Source organism: Oncorhynchus masou, chromosome 24 (genome assembly GCF_036934945.1).
Source record: "Oncorhynchus masou masou isolate Uvic2021 chromosome 24, UVic_Omas_1.1, whole genome shotgun sequence".
In the NCBI taxonomy this organism is placed as follows: Eukaryota; Metazoa; Chordata; class Actinopteri; order Salmoniformes; family Salmonidae; genus Oncorhynchus; species Oncorhynchus masou.
Window position 1 is genome coordinate 101,074,946 of NC_088235.1, and position 14,906 is coordinate 101,089,851.

Sequence of the window (14,906 nt, forward strand, 5' to 3'; positions counted from 1 at the left end):
GGATGAGGGGAGTTACTGTAGGGGGATGAGGGGAGGAATTGTAGGGGGATGAGGGGAGGAACTGTAGGGGGATGAGGGGAGTTACTTTAGGGGGATGAGGGGAGGAACTGTAGGGGGATGAGGGGAGTTTCTGTGAGGGGATGGGGGGAGGAACTGTAGGGGGATGAGGGGAGTTACTGTAGGGGGATGAGGGGAGGAACTGTAAGAGGATGAGGGGAGGAACTGTAGGGGGATGATGGGAGTTGCTGTGAGGGGATGAGTTAGATGAACTTGTGAATATTTCTCTCCATCCAGTATGAAGGAAGTTAGTGGTTGCAAAAATCCTGAACTATCCCTTTAAGATGTTTTATTAGCTAATTATTTGATTGTGATTTCCTACCATGGGAAAATACTAATACTAATACTAATTGTGATTTTTCTGTTTTTGTCCAAATTAACACACTCGGCTCTCACCACAAATGTTTTACCCCTTTCTTCACCCCAATTTCGTGGTATCCAATTGGTAGTTACAGTCTTGTATCATCACTGCAACTTCCGTACGGCCTCGGGAGAGGAGAAGGTCGAGAGCCGTGTGTCCTCCAAAACACAACTCAACCAGGCCGCACTGCTTCTTGACACAATGCCCACTTAACCCGGAAGCCAGCCGCACCAATGTGTCGGCGGAAACACTGTAGTGTCAGCGTGCACTGTGCCTGGCCCACCACAGGAGTCGCTAGTGCGCAATGGGACAAGGACATCCCTGCCGGCCAAACCCTCCCCTAACCCGGATGACTCTGGGCCAATTGTGACCCGCCCCATGGGTCTCCCGGTCGCGGCCGGATGTGACAGAGCCTGGACTCTAACCTAGAATCTCTAGTGGCACAGCTATCACTGCGATGCATTGCCTTAGACCACTGCAGCACTCGGGAGGCCACACCTTATGAGATCTAAAGTAAATACACTTAACAAAGTACCAACCTACCAGGCTCCAGTGAGAACTGACATTTTTAAGCCTTCACACCTAATTTACACACTGATATTCAAACACTTACGTTAAAAGGGTTAGCTAGGTCCTCTTATCACACTAATGATTTCTGAGTCTAATTTTGGTATGATGACCCTGTTTAATTTACGATCCAATCTGACTTAAAAGCACTTTGACCGTTACACAATACATTTTTAGCAGGATCTGAGATAGATGATCAGTGAAAGTAGTCACAGTAGAGAAGGTCTATAGGAATAGCTTTATAGGAGTGGTCAAGGGTGAATGTCACAACAGGCTTTTAGACATAATTGCTGTGGTCCATCTACGTCAGGAAGCACCATAGAGATCATCTCTATGTCAGGGATCCTGTCAACACAAACCTCCCTAACAGGTCAGAGCAGGTAATGGTAACTCGTATCTTCAAGTGACTTGTCGTGATGCCTATATAGTGCTGTCTTAGTAGTAATATCACTACAAGCCTTTCACACTAGCCTGTGTACCAGTGTAATATTGAGCATGACAATTCCAGAAGGAGTTGGCAAGAGAGCAGAAACAGACTTGACACCCAGGCTACATACGCATGGTTTTTATTAAAGAGGTCGATAGTAATGAAGTTATCCCTTCCTCAATCTCCTTGTATGCCCTGTGTTTAAAGTGAGTGAACATTCATTGGTTATACCATCTAATAAAGTGTGTCTTTTGTCTTATGTCTAAAGAAGCGTGTGGGTGGTGCAACGCTCTGTTGCAATCCACGGACAGTCGTTGGTTTAAGTGAAACCAGGCAATTATCAAAGTGTCCCCAGGGAGCCAAACCTGTAAAACCATAGAGGGAGGGATAGCATTATTCTAGGACTAAAATACAGCTGCACAATGGTCTATGCTCCCAAGTGCTCCCTTTTATTAGGACAAGGTTCCGACCCTAAATGGGGTATCATTACTCACCGTGACAAGGACTGAAAAGCCTACCTGTGGTGTAGTAGATATTCATTCATTTTCTCTCTTTCATTCTGATAAGGTCTCTAGAATGGGGGTACCGATGGAGAACAAGAATGGAATATGTGTTCAGATCGTCACCTGCGCCCCTGATTGGTACAAAGTGACATTAATATTAAATGACTGACTAAATGCAATCGTTTTATAAAAAATAAAAAATAGAATATTGAATGAAAAACAATACAATTATAATTTAGATGTATCAAATGTTAGGTCCTGTCTCTTTGTTGGTGTTTTTGTTTGTTTCTTTTGTTCTCCCTGTGTCTGTCTCTCTCCCTACCAGCTGTGTGATGTTCTGGGATATTCGTGCTCCGAGGGTACTCCAGACCATGGCCGACCAGCGGAAACAGAAGGTGGAGGAGAAACCCCTGGAGAATCCTCACGGTGTTCCCAACACCTTCAAACACCTCGACCTCACATGGAAACCACTCATCAGGGTACAGCATATATCATACTGTACCATTACTGATTTATAACAGACCCCTTGGTTAAATGGTAACACTCCTGGTATGACCCCAGAGACCAAGGTTCAGTCTCCACTTCAACCCCTTTATCTACACTTTAATTTTCCCCTACACTTCTGATCTGTCGGAAATACACAGAGAAAATATGAAGGGAGAGTGGTGTTCCTAGTGTTGCCTATTTTTGGAATGTACTGTGTGTTTGACAGTTCTCTAAAGGCATTAGATAGATGTCAAAGCTATCGTCTTGTCATGTGTCAGGTTTCCCTGCCTAAGATTGATACCAGCGGGGAATACAGCCCTTTGAAAATCAGCCTGCGAGACAACACCTGTGACAACCATACAGGTAGCAACGCAGGTGAGTATTTACCTTCCCTCTTCCTCTACCGTTTTTCTCTCTCCTTCTCCTTCAGGCAGTGATGCAGGTGAGCATCTCCCTTCCCTCTGTTTATTTCTCTTGCTGTCACTCTTTCTTTTCCTATTTTCATTCTCCCTTTTTTCTAACCCCTTGAAGCAACACAGATGAGCGGAGCACTAAACAGCAAGCCAAAACAACATCTGTCTTCAAATCAAGACTCTTAGGAGATAAAGATATAAGAGACTAGTTACTCTTTGTAATGGACCCACAGGGCACACACTGTCTGTGGAGTGTGTGATGTGTTTGTCAGTGTGTCTGTACATTGCGTTCGACATGCTTGTGTATGTGTTTGAGTGTGCCACTGTCTCAGATTCTCCTTTGGATCAGTGAGCACTATGATCAGTGGGGCATGGCCGTCTCTCCCTTCACCACCCCCCCTCACCCATCTCACCCTTCTCGCCTCTGGTTTCATACTCTTTTATTAAACGATCGGTCCCAGACCTAGACAAGGCTCTCATAGTCAGGGGGCATTAACCTTGTTGACTGTCAGCTGTTTGCAATATGCTGCTGAGCCCCTGGGGCCAAAAGATGTTCCTGTGTCTCGGGTGGTACATCAAGAAGAAAACCTGCCTTTGTCTTGCTGCTTTAAGATCTGCATTTATACACACAGCTTTCTTAATGGTTATGGAATGAATTCATTTTCAGTTACTGAACCTAAAAGGTGCTGAATTTTTGGGGCGTTTTTTTGGGCATGTCGTGGGCTGTTTCGATATGATCTATGTAATGAATAGGGTCAGCTGTCTTGAGTTAAGGTGGTAGCGGCTTTGTCTGTTAGAGAATGGAAGGTCAGGTAGAGAGTCTTGATTGGAAGGTGTTACCTGTCCTGTCTTAAAGACTCCTCCCTACGATCCTCCAACCCAATAGGAACACTAGGTTTAGATTGTAGAAGGTGGTGATCTTCGTGTCATCAATGACGCTATGATGATCAATGTCATCAGTCATCACTGGAACGTTTGTTAGTGTAACCCAATTTGACCTTAACCACAGTTCTAATGAGTAGCCTACATCTCCTATAACTAATAGTGTGGAGTGATCATACCCTAGAGATAGCTAATATAATATGGCGATAAAGGGCTGTGAACATGGGAACATGCTGTCGAGTCCTGCACTATCACTGCAGACAGTGGGGCTTTTGTCACTGAAAAGGCCGCTCCTCTCCTTCTCCCTCTCCTGCTGGTGGTGGTCAGATGACTGAGCTGGTACCAAGCCTTACAGAGCCACAGCCCCGCGTGCTCTCCGGTAAACTGCCCTGGCTGTTTCACGCACAGAGTAACAGTCATTAAAGAGCTACAAAAGGCTATCTGGAATAAATGCCCTAACTATGATGTTTAACTGCATAACAACACTGCTCACTCTGTGCTTCCCCCTATTAACCCCTGACAGACAGGGCCCACCTGAATGCAGAGAGGTCAGAGGTTGCTCCAGAGTACGCCCTGCTCAGAGTGCCTTCAGCCAAACAACTCAAACCGCTGGAGGACATCTGCACCCGGTTATACGCAGGGACCGAGGTAACGTAGCCTTTCTTCTCCATAGCTATTATATGGATGGATGGAAGGAAGTTCCAAGGGGGAACTATTATCAAGTAACTGAAAAGTACGTACTACTAGAGGTGGAATGTGTTTCATTGATGAGTTATGGAGTTAATACTTTTCATGAAGAACTCAATTCAAGTCACAGGTCACTTCATACTGTATGCCAACTGTACACTATCCATCCTGGGGCTTAGTTACACTAAGGTAAAACTCAGCTACAACTTGTTCTTTCTACCACATTTTGCCCTCAGGATGGAGAGCTTGTGTACACAGACTGGAAGTTGGAGAAGGACAACGACTCTGGACGACTATTCAGTAAGATCATCATAAATGAGAGGGGCTATAATATCATTTAAACTATACTCTTACAGTTAACACGTCCGTTGGTTCACAGCCAAGGAAAATACATAATCTCCTAAACCTCTAGAGCTCTGAGTAATCAGGGAGATTGGTTGCTTGTTTCATATATCTTAAGTATCATGAATGTAACTGCTCTACAGATTCCATGGAGACTCAAACAATGCCTTCAGGATCTCCTATTCTCCTCCTAATCATAGTTTGTTTAAGCACAAGAGATTTGAGGCAGTCAAGAAACAAAACAAGGCATTTACTGTCTGGGAAATAGATTTAATATCATGGCTGCTAAACTACAATAGTATCACTACTAAAGTATTGAGCCATTCAGCAATTTATGACCAATTACAGGAGATTAAACTTGGTTCCCTCATCTTGTTTTGGCAGGGCACAGGAATGTGATTACTTAATAATAAACTGTGTCTCGTGTCACAACAGCGTCAGGGTAGACAAAGGTTATTTGCTTGTACATTAATGGTAAATTGCTCCCTATAAAGCACGTTCCTCATGTTAGTTAATGGTAAAGGGGGAAATGGTTCCCAAGGGAAATGACATTATTATACTATAATATGTGCTCCCAGTGGTCAGTAGACTGTTTATTTAGCTTTAACGTTATTACTGTATCCCAATAGGAAGATACTGGTCCTTGGAAATGGCACCACTGTTGATTCAAATCTTGATGAAACATTCAGACACACATACCTACCTCAGACTCATTTTCCATGTGTGTCACGACTTCTGCCGAAGTCGATGCCTCTCCTTGTTTGGGCGGTGTTCGACGGTCGACGTCACTGGTCTTCTAGCCATCGCCGATCCATTTTTCATTTTCCATTTGTTTTGTCTCGTTTTCCCACAGACCGGGTTTTCATCTCCCAATTACTGGTCATGTATTTAACTCTCTTTTTCCCCCATATCTTTCTGTGTCATTGTTTATTGTTCATGTCGGTACATTTCCGGCTGGTTTTGTCCGGGTGCTGTTTTCACCCGTGTTTTGTAGCAACCGTTATTGTTCGCACATTGGTACTGTTACTTGTGCTATTTTCTTGAGTAAAGTGCGTTGTTCACTCATCTCTGCTCTCCTGCGCCTGAATTCATGCACCAGCTACACCCACCGCCTGACAATATGGCTCATCTCCTATGTGGTTGAACTGGGGTAATCTCTCTCTCAATTCAATTTCAATTCAATTTAAGGGGTTCATTAGCATGGGAAACAGATGTTTACATTGCCAAAGCAAGTGAAATAGATAATAAACAAAAGTGAAATAAACAGTAAAAGATTAACAGTGAACATTACACTCACAAAAGTTCCAAAAGAATAAAGACATTTCAAATGTCATATTATGTCCATATACAGAGTTGGAATGATGTGCAAATAGTTCATGTGCAAAAGGGAAAATAAATAAATAAAAATATAGGTTGTATTTACAATGGTGTTTGTTCTTCACTGGTTTCCCTTTTCTTGTGCCAACAGGTCTTCTCTTGAGAGCCAGGTCTGCCTTCAGTGGCCTTTTTCAATGGCAAGGCTATGCTCACTGAGTCTGTATATAGTCAAATATTTCCTTAATTTTGGGTCAGTCACAGTGGTCAGGTATTCTGCCACTGTGTACTCTCTGTTTAGGGCCAAATGTCATTCTAGTTTTCTCCGTTTTATTTGTAAATTCTTTCTCAAAGTAATTATCTTTTTGTTTTCTCATGATTTGGTTGGGTCTAATTGTGTTGCTGTCCCTAAGTATGCGGATCCTGGGGCTCTGTACACAAACACAAACAGAGTCCACAGAGCCCCAGGATCCGCATACTTAGGGGACTCTTCTCCAGGTTCATTTCTCTGCAGGTAATGGCTTTGTTATGGAAGGTTTGGGAATTGCTTCCTTTTAGTTGGTTGTAGAATTAGTCAATTTTCTGGATTTTTATAATTAGCGGGTATCGGCCGAATTCTGCTCTGTATGCATTATTTGGTGTTTTACATTATCCATGGAGGATATTTTTGCAGAATTCTGCATGCAGTTTTTTTTCCTATTTTGTGAATTCTTGGTTGGTGAGCGGACCCCAGACATCACAACCATAAAGGGAAATGGGTTCTATAACCAATTCAAGTGTTTTTAGACAGATCCTAATTGGTATGTTGAATTTTATGTTCCTTTTGATTGCATAGACGGCCCTTCTTGCCTTGTCTCTCAGAACGTTCACAGCTTTGTGGACATTACCTGTGATGCTGATTTTTAGGCTGAGGTATGTATAGTTTTTTGTGAGCTCTAGGACAACGGTGTCTAGATGGAAGTTGTATTCGCGGTCCTGGCAACTGGACCTTTTTTGGAACACCATTATTTTTGTCTAACTGAGATATACTGTAAGGGCCTAGGTCTCACAGAATCTGTGCAGAAGATCTAGGTGCTGCTGTAGGCCCTCATTGGTTGGGGACAGAAGAACCATATCATCAGCAAACAGTAGACATTTGACTTCAGATTCTAGTAGGGTGAGGCCGGGTGCTGCAGATTGTTCTAGTGCCCTCGCCAATTCGTTGATATATATGTTGAAGAGGGTGGGCTTAAGCTGCTCCCCCATGTCACCGCCCGGCCCCGTTGAAAGAAATGTGTGTGTTTTATGCCAACTTTAACCGCACACTCTCTCTCTCTCTCTGTTTCTGTCTACTTCTCTATGTTTTTCAGGTGCCAAGCCCTCTCATCGGTTTATAATCCATGATGGGCAGGTGAACACTGTTCGTCGGTCTCCCTTCTTTAAAGACATCATTCTGACCGTGGGAGGATGGACCTTTGCCATCTGGAAGGAGGGCGTCACGGTAACAACAATAACAACATTTGGTCAAACACAGACTCATTAAGATCATTTGATATCACTTAACTTAAACCCTGCGGGTATAATGCATTCTAACTTGTAAGTATATATGAGCCTTTATAAGGTTTTATGATAAGGCTTATAAAATGTTTTTAAGCATTTGAACTTGTTGTGATCTACGACCTATCAGAACGGCCCCATCATCCAGTCATCGTGTTCTCAGAAGAAGTGCACTGTGGGATACTGGTCCCAGTCACGTCCAGCTGTGCTCTTCATCGGTAAGGAGGACGGGAACATCGATGTGTGGGACCTTCTGGAGAAGACCCATGAGCCCTCCCAGACCCAGAACATCACTGCCACCCAGATCACATGCATCAAACCCTGGATCGTCTCCTGTGAGTTGCCGCTGATCTTGGTGCTGCCAACATGGTCCCAGATCTGTTTGTGCTGTCTTGCCAACTCTTATGGTCATTGTGGCAGTAGGAATTGACAAGACAGCACAAACAGATCTGGAACCAGGCTATGTTGCTAATGCTGCTGCTGCTGGATCCCTGTATTTATTTATTGTTCGATTCAGAAAGTTCTGTATTAATCTGATTCACTTTTTGTTTGTTGTACAAACAGCAAAGCAACATCTCCTGGCTGTGTCTGATCACCTGGGCACTCTGCATATTCTGGAGATCCCATGGACACTTCGCAGCCCCTCCAGCAATGAGGTTTGTACTGGAGGTGGCCTCTCGGACAACAGGATGTATTCAATTTTACCATCTGTGTTTTATTTTCTCCAATGCGTTTGATATAGCTCTACCATCTTCCGTCTGCGTGTGTTTGTGTGTGTGTGTGTGTGTGTGTGTGTGTGTGTGTGTGTGTGTGTGTGTGTGTGTGTGTGTGTGTGTGTGTGTGTGTGTGTGTGTGTGTGTGTAGAAGCTGAGCATGAGTAAGTACTTTGAGAAGGAGGTGGACAGGCTGGTGTACTTTGAGAAGAGGAGGGAGATGAGAGCCAAGGAGAAGAAAGACTACGAGGCGGAGGAGCTGAGAAAGAAGACGGTGAGATACAGTATATAGAGATGATTATTAACTGCTTAAGTTGGGCTGTCTGTGCATTTAACAATATATATACAGTGGGGCAAAAAAGTATTTAGTCAGCCACCAATTGTGCAAGTTCTCCCACTTAAAAAGATGAGAGAGGCCTGTAATTTTCATCATAGGTACAATTCAACTATGACAGACAAAATGAGAGAAAAAAAATCCAGAAAATCACATTGTAGGATTTTTAATGAATTGATTTGCAAGAACACAAGTTTATCTCAATACTTTGTTATATACCCTTTGTTGGCAATGACAGAGGTCAAACGTTTTCTGTAAGTCTTCACAAGGTTTTCACACACTGTTGCTGGTATTTTGGCCCATTCCTCCATGCAGATCTCCTCTAGAGCAGTGATGTTTTGGGGCTGTTGCTGGGCAACATGAACTTTCAACTCCCTCCAAAGATTTTCTATGGGGTTGAGATCTGGAGACTGGCTAGGCCACTCCAGGACCTTGAAATTCTTCTTACGAAGCCACTCCTTCGTTGCCCGGCGGTGTGTTTGGGATCATTGTCATGCTGAAAGACCCAGCCACGTTTCATCTTCAATGCCCTTGCTGATGGAATGAGGTTTTCACTCAAAATCTTACGATACATGGCCCCATTCATTCTTTCCTTTACACGGATCAGTCGTCCTGGTCCCTTTGCAGAAAAACAGCCCCAAAGCATGATGTTTCCACCCCCATGCTTCACAGTAGGTATGGTGTTCTTTGGATGCAACTCAGCATTATTTGTCCTCCAAACACGACGAGTTGAGTTTTTACCAAAAAGTTATATTTTGGTTTCATCTGACCATATGATATTCTCCCAATCTTCTTCTGGATCATCCAAATGCTCTCTAGCAAACTTCAGACGAGCCTGGACATGTACTGGCTTAAGCAGGGGGACATGTCTGGCACTGCAGGATTTGAGTCCCTGGCGGCGTAGTGTGTTACTGATGGTAGGCTTTGTTACTTTGGTCCCAGCTCTCTGCAGGTCATTCACTAGGTCCCCCCGTGTGGTTCTGGGATTTTTGCTCACCGTTCTTGTGATCATTTTGACCCTACGGGGTGAGATCTTGCGTGGAGCCCCAGATCGAGGGAGATTATCAGTGGTCTTGTATGTCTTCCATTTCCTAATAATTGCTCCCACAGTTGATTTCTTCATACGAAGCTGCTTACCTATTGCAGATTCAGTCTTCCAAGCCTGGTGCAGGTCTACAGTTTTGTTTCTGGTGTCCTTTGACAGCTCTTTGGTCTTGGCCATAGTGGAGTTTGGACTGTGACTGTTTGAGGTTGTGGACAGGTGTCTTTTATACGGATAACAATTTCAAACAGGTGCCATTAATACAGGCAACGAGTGGAGGACAGAGGAGCCTCTTAAAGAAGAAGTTACAGGTCTGTGAGAGCCAGAAATCTTGCTTGTTTGTAGGTGACCAAATACTTACTTTCCACCATAATTTCCACCATTTTTTTCTCATTTTGTCTGTCATAGTTGAAGTGTAACTATGAGGAAAATTACAGGCCTCTCTCATCTTTTTAAGTGGGAGAACTTGCACAATTGGTGGCTGACTAAATACTTTTTTGCCCCACTATATATTTTTTTCCCAAAATCATTTAAGACAGCCATGACATAACAGATTGCTAACAGATTGCTTGATGCATAATGTGTGTGTACTCCTGAGTACCTGTTTCGAAGTTATTCTCAACGTCTTGAGCCAGAAGGTGACAATCTGCTACACACTGTAAGTCTTGCAAACGGATTTAATTGACCCAAAGTTACAGTTGAAGTCGGTTGGAATCATTAAAACTTGTTTTTCAACCACTCCACAAATTTCTTGTTAACAAACTATAGTTTTGGCAAGTCGGTTAGGACATCTACTTTGTGCACGACACAAGTAATTTTTCCAACAATTGTTTAGACAGATTATTTCACTTATACTTCACTGTATCAGTGAAGTTTACATACACTAAGTTGTCTGTGCCTTTAAACAGCTTGGAAAATTATGGAACATGATGTCATGGCTTTAGAAACTTCTGATAGGCTAATTGATATCCTTTGAGTCATTTGGAGGTGTATCTGTGGATGTAGTTCAAGGCCTACCTTCAAACTTAGTGCCTCTTTGCTTGACATCGTGGGAAAATCAAAAGACATCAGCCAAGACCTCAGATTTTTTTTTGTAGAACTCCACAAGTCTAGTTCATCCTTGGGAGCAATTTCCAAATGCCTGAAGGTACCACGTTCATCTGTACAAACAATAGTACGCAAGTATAAACACCATGGGACCACGCAGCCGTCATACCTCTCAGGAAGGAGACGCGTTCTGTCTCCTAGAGATGAACGCACTTTCATGCGAAAAGTGCAAATCAATTCCAGACCAACAGCAAAGGACCTTGTGAAGATGATGGAGGAAACAGGTACAAAAGTATCTATATCCACAATAAAACGAGTCCTATATCGACATAACCTGAAAGGCTGCTCAGCAAGGAAGAAGCCACTGCTCCAAAACCGCCATAAGAAATCCAGACTACAGTTTGCAACTGCACATGAGGACAAAGATCGTACTTTTTGTAGAAATGTCCTCTGGTCTGATGAAACAAAAATTTAACTGCTTGGCCATAATGACCATCATTATGTTTGGAGGAAAAAGGGGGACGCTCACAAGCCGAAGAACACCATCCCAACCGTTAAGCACAGGGGTTGCAACATCATGGTGTGGGGGTGCTTTGCTGCAGGAGGGAATGGCGCACTTCACAAAATAGATGGCTTCATGAGGATGGAAATTATGTGGATATATTCAAGCAACATCTCAAGACATCAGTCAAGAAGTTAAAGCTTGGTCGCAAATGGGTCTTCCAAATGGATCAATTTTGCCACAACTTCCAAAGTTGTAGCAAAATGGCTTAAGGACAACAAAGTCAACTTATTGGCCATCACAACGCCCTGACCTCAACGCTATAGAAAATTTGTGAGCAGAACTAAAAAAGCGTGTGCGAGCAAGGCCTACAAATCTGACTCAGTTACACCAGCTCTGTCCGGAGGAATGGGCCAAAATGCACCCAACTTATTGTGGGAAGCTTGTGGAAGGCTACCTGAAACGTTTGACACAGGTTAAACAATTTACAGGAAAGCTACCAAATAGTAAGTGTATGTAAACTTCTGACCCACTGGGAATGTGATGAATGAAATAAAATCTAAAATAAATAATTCTCTCTACTTCTGACATTTCACATTCTTAATATAAAGTGGGGATCCTAACTGACCTAAGATAGGGAATCTTTACTAGGATTAAATGTCAGGAATTGTGAAAAACTGTTTAGATGTATTTGGCTAAGGTGTATGTAAACTTCCGACTTCAACTGTAGATGTGCTCCGTCCAATTCTGCAAAGTCAAGTGTGTGAGAGGAGCGGGAATCTGTTCACTCTCATTACTTGGTATTTGATTCTCAGCAGCAGAGAGCAGGAGAGGTGTACAGTCTGTAATATTCACATTCATAATGGTCTATCAGAGGGAGATGTCTGGACAGCGGTTATCAAACCTTTCAGGCCAAGGAAAGCATACCTTGCCAAACTAGTTAACTGGTTTATCAAACCTTTCAGGCCAAGGAAAGCATACCTTGCCAAACTAGTTAACTGGTTTATCAAACCTTTCAGGCCAAGGAAAGCATACCTTGCCAAACTAGTTAACTGGTTTATCAAACCTTTCAGGCCAAGGAAAGCATACCTTGCCAAACTAGTTAACTGGTTTATCAAACCTTTCAGGCCGAGGAAAGCATACCTTGCCAAACTAGTTAACTGGTTTATCAAACCTTTCAGGCCAAGGAAAGCATACCTTGCCAAACTAGTTAACTGGTTTATCAAACCTTTCAGGCCAAGGAAAGCATAACTTGCCAAACTAGTTAACTGGTTTATCAAACCTTTCAGGCCAAGGAAAGCATACCTTGCCAAACTAGTTAACTGGTTTATCAAACCTTTCAGGCCAAGGAAAGCATACCTTGCCAAACTAGTTAACTGGTTTATCAAACCTTTCAGGCCAAGGAAAGCATTCCTTGCCAAACTAGTTAACTGGTTTATCAAACCTTTCAGGCCAAGGAAAGCATTCCTTGCCAAACTAGTTAACTGGTTTCACATAACCATTAGGCCCACTATCTGATGCTTGAGTGGGCAATTTATGGCTGTGATTTCAACCAAGGTTACTGGAAAAAATGCATATACTTCCCCTTGTGTCCCCCTGAAAGAACACCTTGCTAGTTTGGTTCTAGTTGTTGTTCAGCAAACTTTGAGTTTGTTTAATTCACCTTTAATTCACTCAGTCTTTAAATGCTCTCATTCTCATTAAACAGTATTTAGTCTGTAACCATTTAAGATCGTTCTAAATCATCAGATTTAAATGATCTTTGCCACCCACCATGGAATGTCTACTCCCAATCTAAACTATACACCATCTACATAAGGGAAAATTACAGTTATTATGATTGAAACACAGTTTTATATCTTTGTGCAACAATGATAGCGCATTTGTCCCAGAGCTCATGTATATTTATTCTGTCTTTCTTCCCAAACAGACAGAACAAAATTACTGTTATGGCACAAATTAAAGTTTAGAATAAATCCCCTAACCCGCTGACTTATGTCAAGATGATCGAAGACTATCTTAAGGCTAGTAAATACATTTCTTTTCAAGTAAACAACCAACATTCAATTCAGACATGTCTCCCAACCTATTATTTTGCACTCATTTGGAGAGAAACACACAAATTAAATTCCATCCAGACCAAATACTTTTATGAGTAGGCTACAAAGACGCAGACCTCAAGAATTTAAAACCAAACACGGTGATTACTGTTTTCAGAAATGTGTGTGTGTTTAGATTTTCTCCCGTCTGGCCCTGATAAGACAGAAATTCAAAATGGCCATTATATATTAAAAAAACATTCACGTTGTTATCCTCTCACTTTCTCACACCACACGCTGAATTTTTGTACTTGCTAGTCCTGGCCTGTTGCTAGGGAGACCACAAACTCTGATGTTTTAAATGAGGTTAGGTTTAACCAAAGAAGGATATTATGAAAGACAATACAATGGGTTGGTTGACCTTCTTTATATAACTGATCTTAGCATTTCTCTGACGAGGCAGAGTAATTACTGATCACAGAGATAGAGTTCTACATTTTCTCTACGATGGAAAACTATCTACTGCTGGGAATCTGTCTTTGTGAGGTTGTTGTGAGAGGTCTCACAATTGGTCTGAAGGGTTGAAATAAATTGAACAACATACGACTGTGGTTGTTATTAATTTCTCTTTTCCAAGATGAACCAAAAGCATGTTGGTCTGTCCCCCTCCCAGGAACCCATCGTACCAGAGAAGCAGGTGGAGCAGATCTTGGAGGAGGCCATGAAGGAGTATGAGGACTACTTGTCCTTGGAGACGGTCATCCTGAAGGAAATGGGGCTACTGCCAGACACAGACAAGGTTGACATCTGACATCCTAACCCTAATCCACTGTTCAGTCTGACACCTGATATCACACATTGTGTGACCAGCAGGGTTGGGGTCAATTTCATTTCAGTTTACTTCTTGGAATTGACCCCAACCCTGGTGTCCAGTGTTCAGGCTGATGTCTGATGCTCCCTGAAACCAGAGGCCTACCACACAACTCATTTAACACAGTACTACAAAGTGTCTATTCAATTGAAAATGTAATTGTTATACTTTTTATTTTCTATGTACAGTATTAAAAGCTCCATTTGGTTTTAGTAAATTGTTCAGAAAACTGTATGCCTCTTGTTTTGCTTGTGGGTACATGTAGTGAATGGAGAGATTCCTCAGTGTTGAGTGAGTTTTTCACACACACAAGTCAGCTGTTTTTTTGTTATGATATTTGTGTTTCTTAATGTAATATGTAGTTGTTGTTCTGTATGTGTGTCTATAGTTTTGTTCAATGTTGTGTTAAGTGTATGTAAGTTGTTTTGTCTGAAACATTGTTCTCCCTGCTGCTGTTGGACCAGGTCTCTCGTGAAAAATAAATGTAATCTCAATGAGAAAAACCTGTATTAAAAAAAGGTTAAATAAAATAAAAAATATATACACATACATACATATTTGTCTGCGTGAACTCTGGTTACTGTGTAATGCCTGCCATCCTCCCTGGTTCATCATTGGTTCCCCAGAGCCCCTGATAATGAAATACATTGTGAGTACCCAAGGATTTGAACTCGGCAGGAAATCATTTCACAGGTCTTTGGTTTCATGGTTTCGCTCTCATATGAAGTATTGATTACTCCTTGTCCGCCTGATATTGATTAAACAGTATTGATCCACACTGCA

General features: G+C 42.3%; 1 protein-coding gene across 2 annotated transcripts in view; it reads left to right on the forward strand.

Moving 5' to 3' along the window:
• The window catches only part of dnai3 (dynein axonemal intermediate chain 3), a 29,229-nt gene extending 14,553 nt beyond the window's left edge, over window positions 1-14,676 (forward strand). For both annotated transcript variants that reach the window (XM_064935894.1, XM_064935896.1), the window contains exons 14-23: window positions 1,980-2,053; window positions 2,241-2,394; window positions 2,680-2,776; window positions 4,220-4,344; window positions 4,620-4,683; window positions 7,389-7,519; window positions 7,706-7,910; window positions 8,140-8,231; window positions 8,440-8,562; window positions 13,926-14,676. In XM_064935894.1, coding sequence (XP_064791966.1) covers window positions 1,980-2,053; window positions 2,241-2,394; window positions 2,680-2,776; window positions 4,220-4,344; window positions 4,620-4,683; window positions 7,389-7,519; window positions 7,706-7,910; window positions 8,140-8,231; window positions 8,440-8,562; window positions 13,926-14,063 — 1,203 coding nt within the window. In that variant the 3' untranslated portion in view covers window positions 14,064-14,676. The remainder of the gene's footprint in view (window positions 1-1,979; window positions 2,054-2,240; window positions 2,395-2,679; window positions 2,777-4,219; window positions 4,345-4,619; window positions 4,684-7,388; window positions 7,520-7,705; window positions 7,911-8,139; window positions 8,232-8,439; window positions 8,563-13,925) is intronic.
• Window positions 14,677-14,906: the final 230 nt, after the last annotated feature.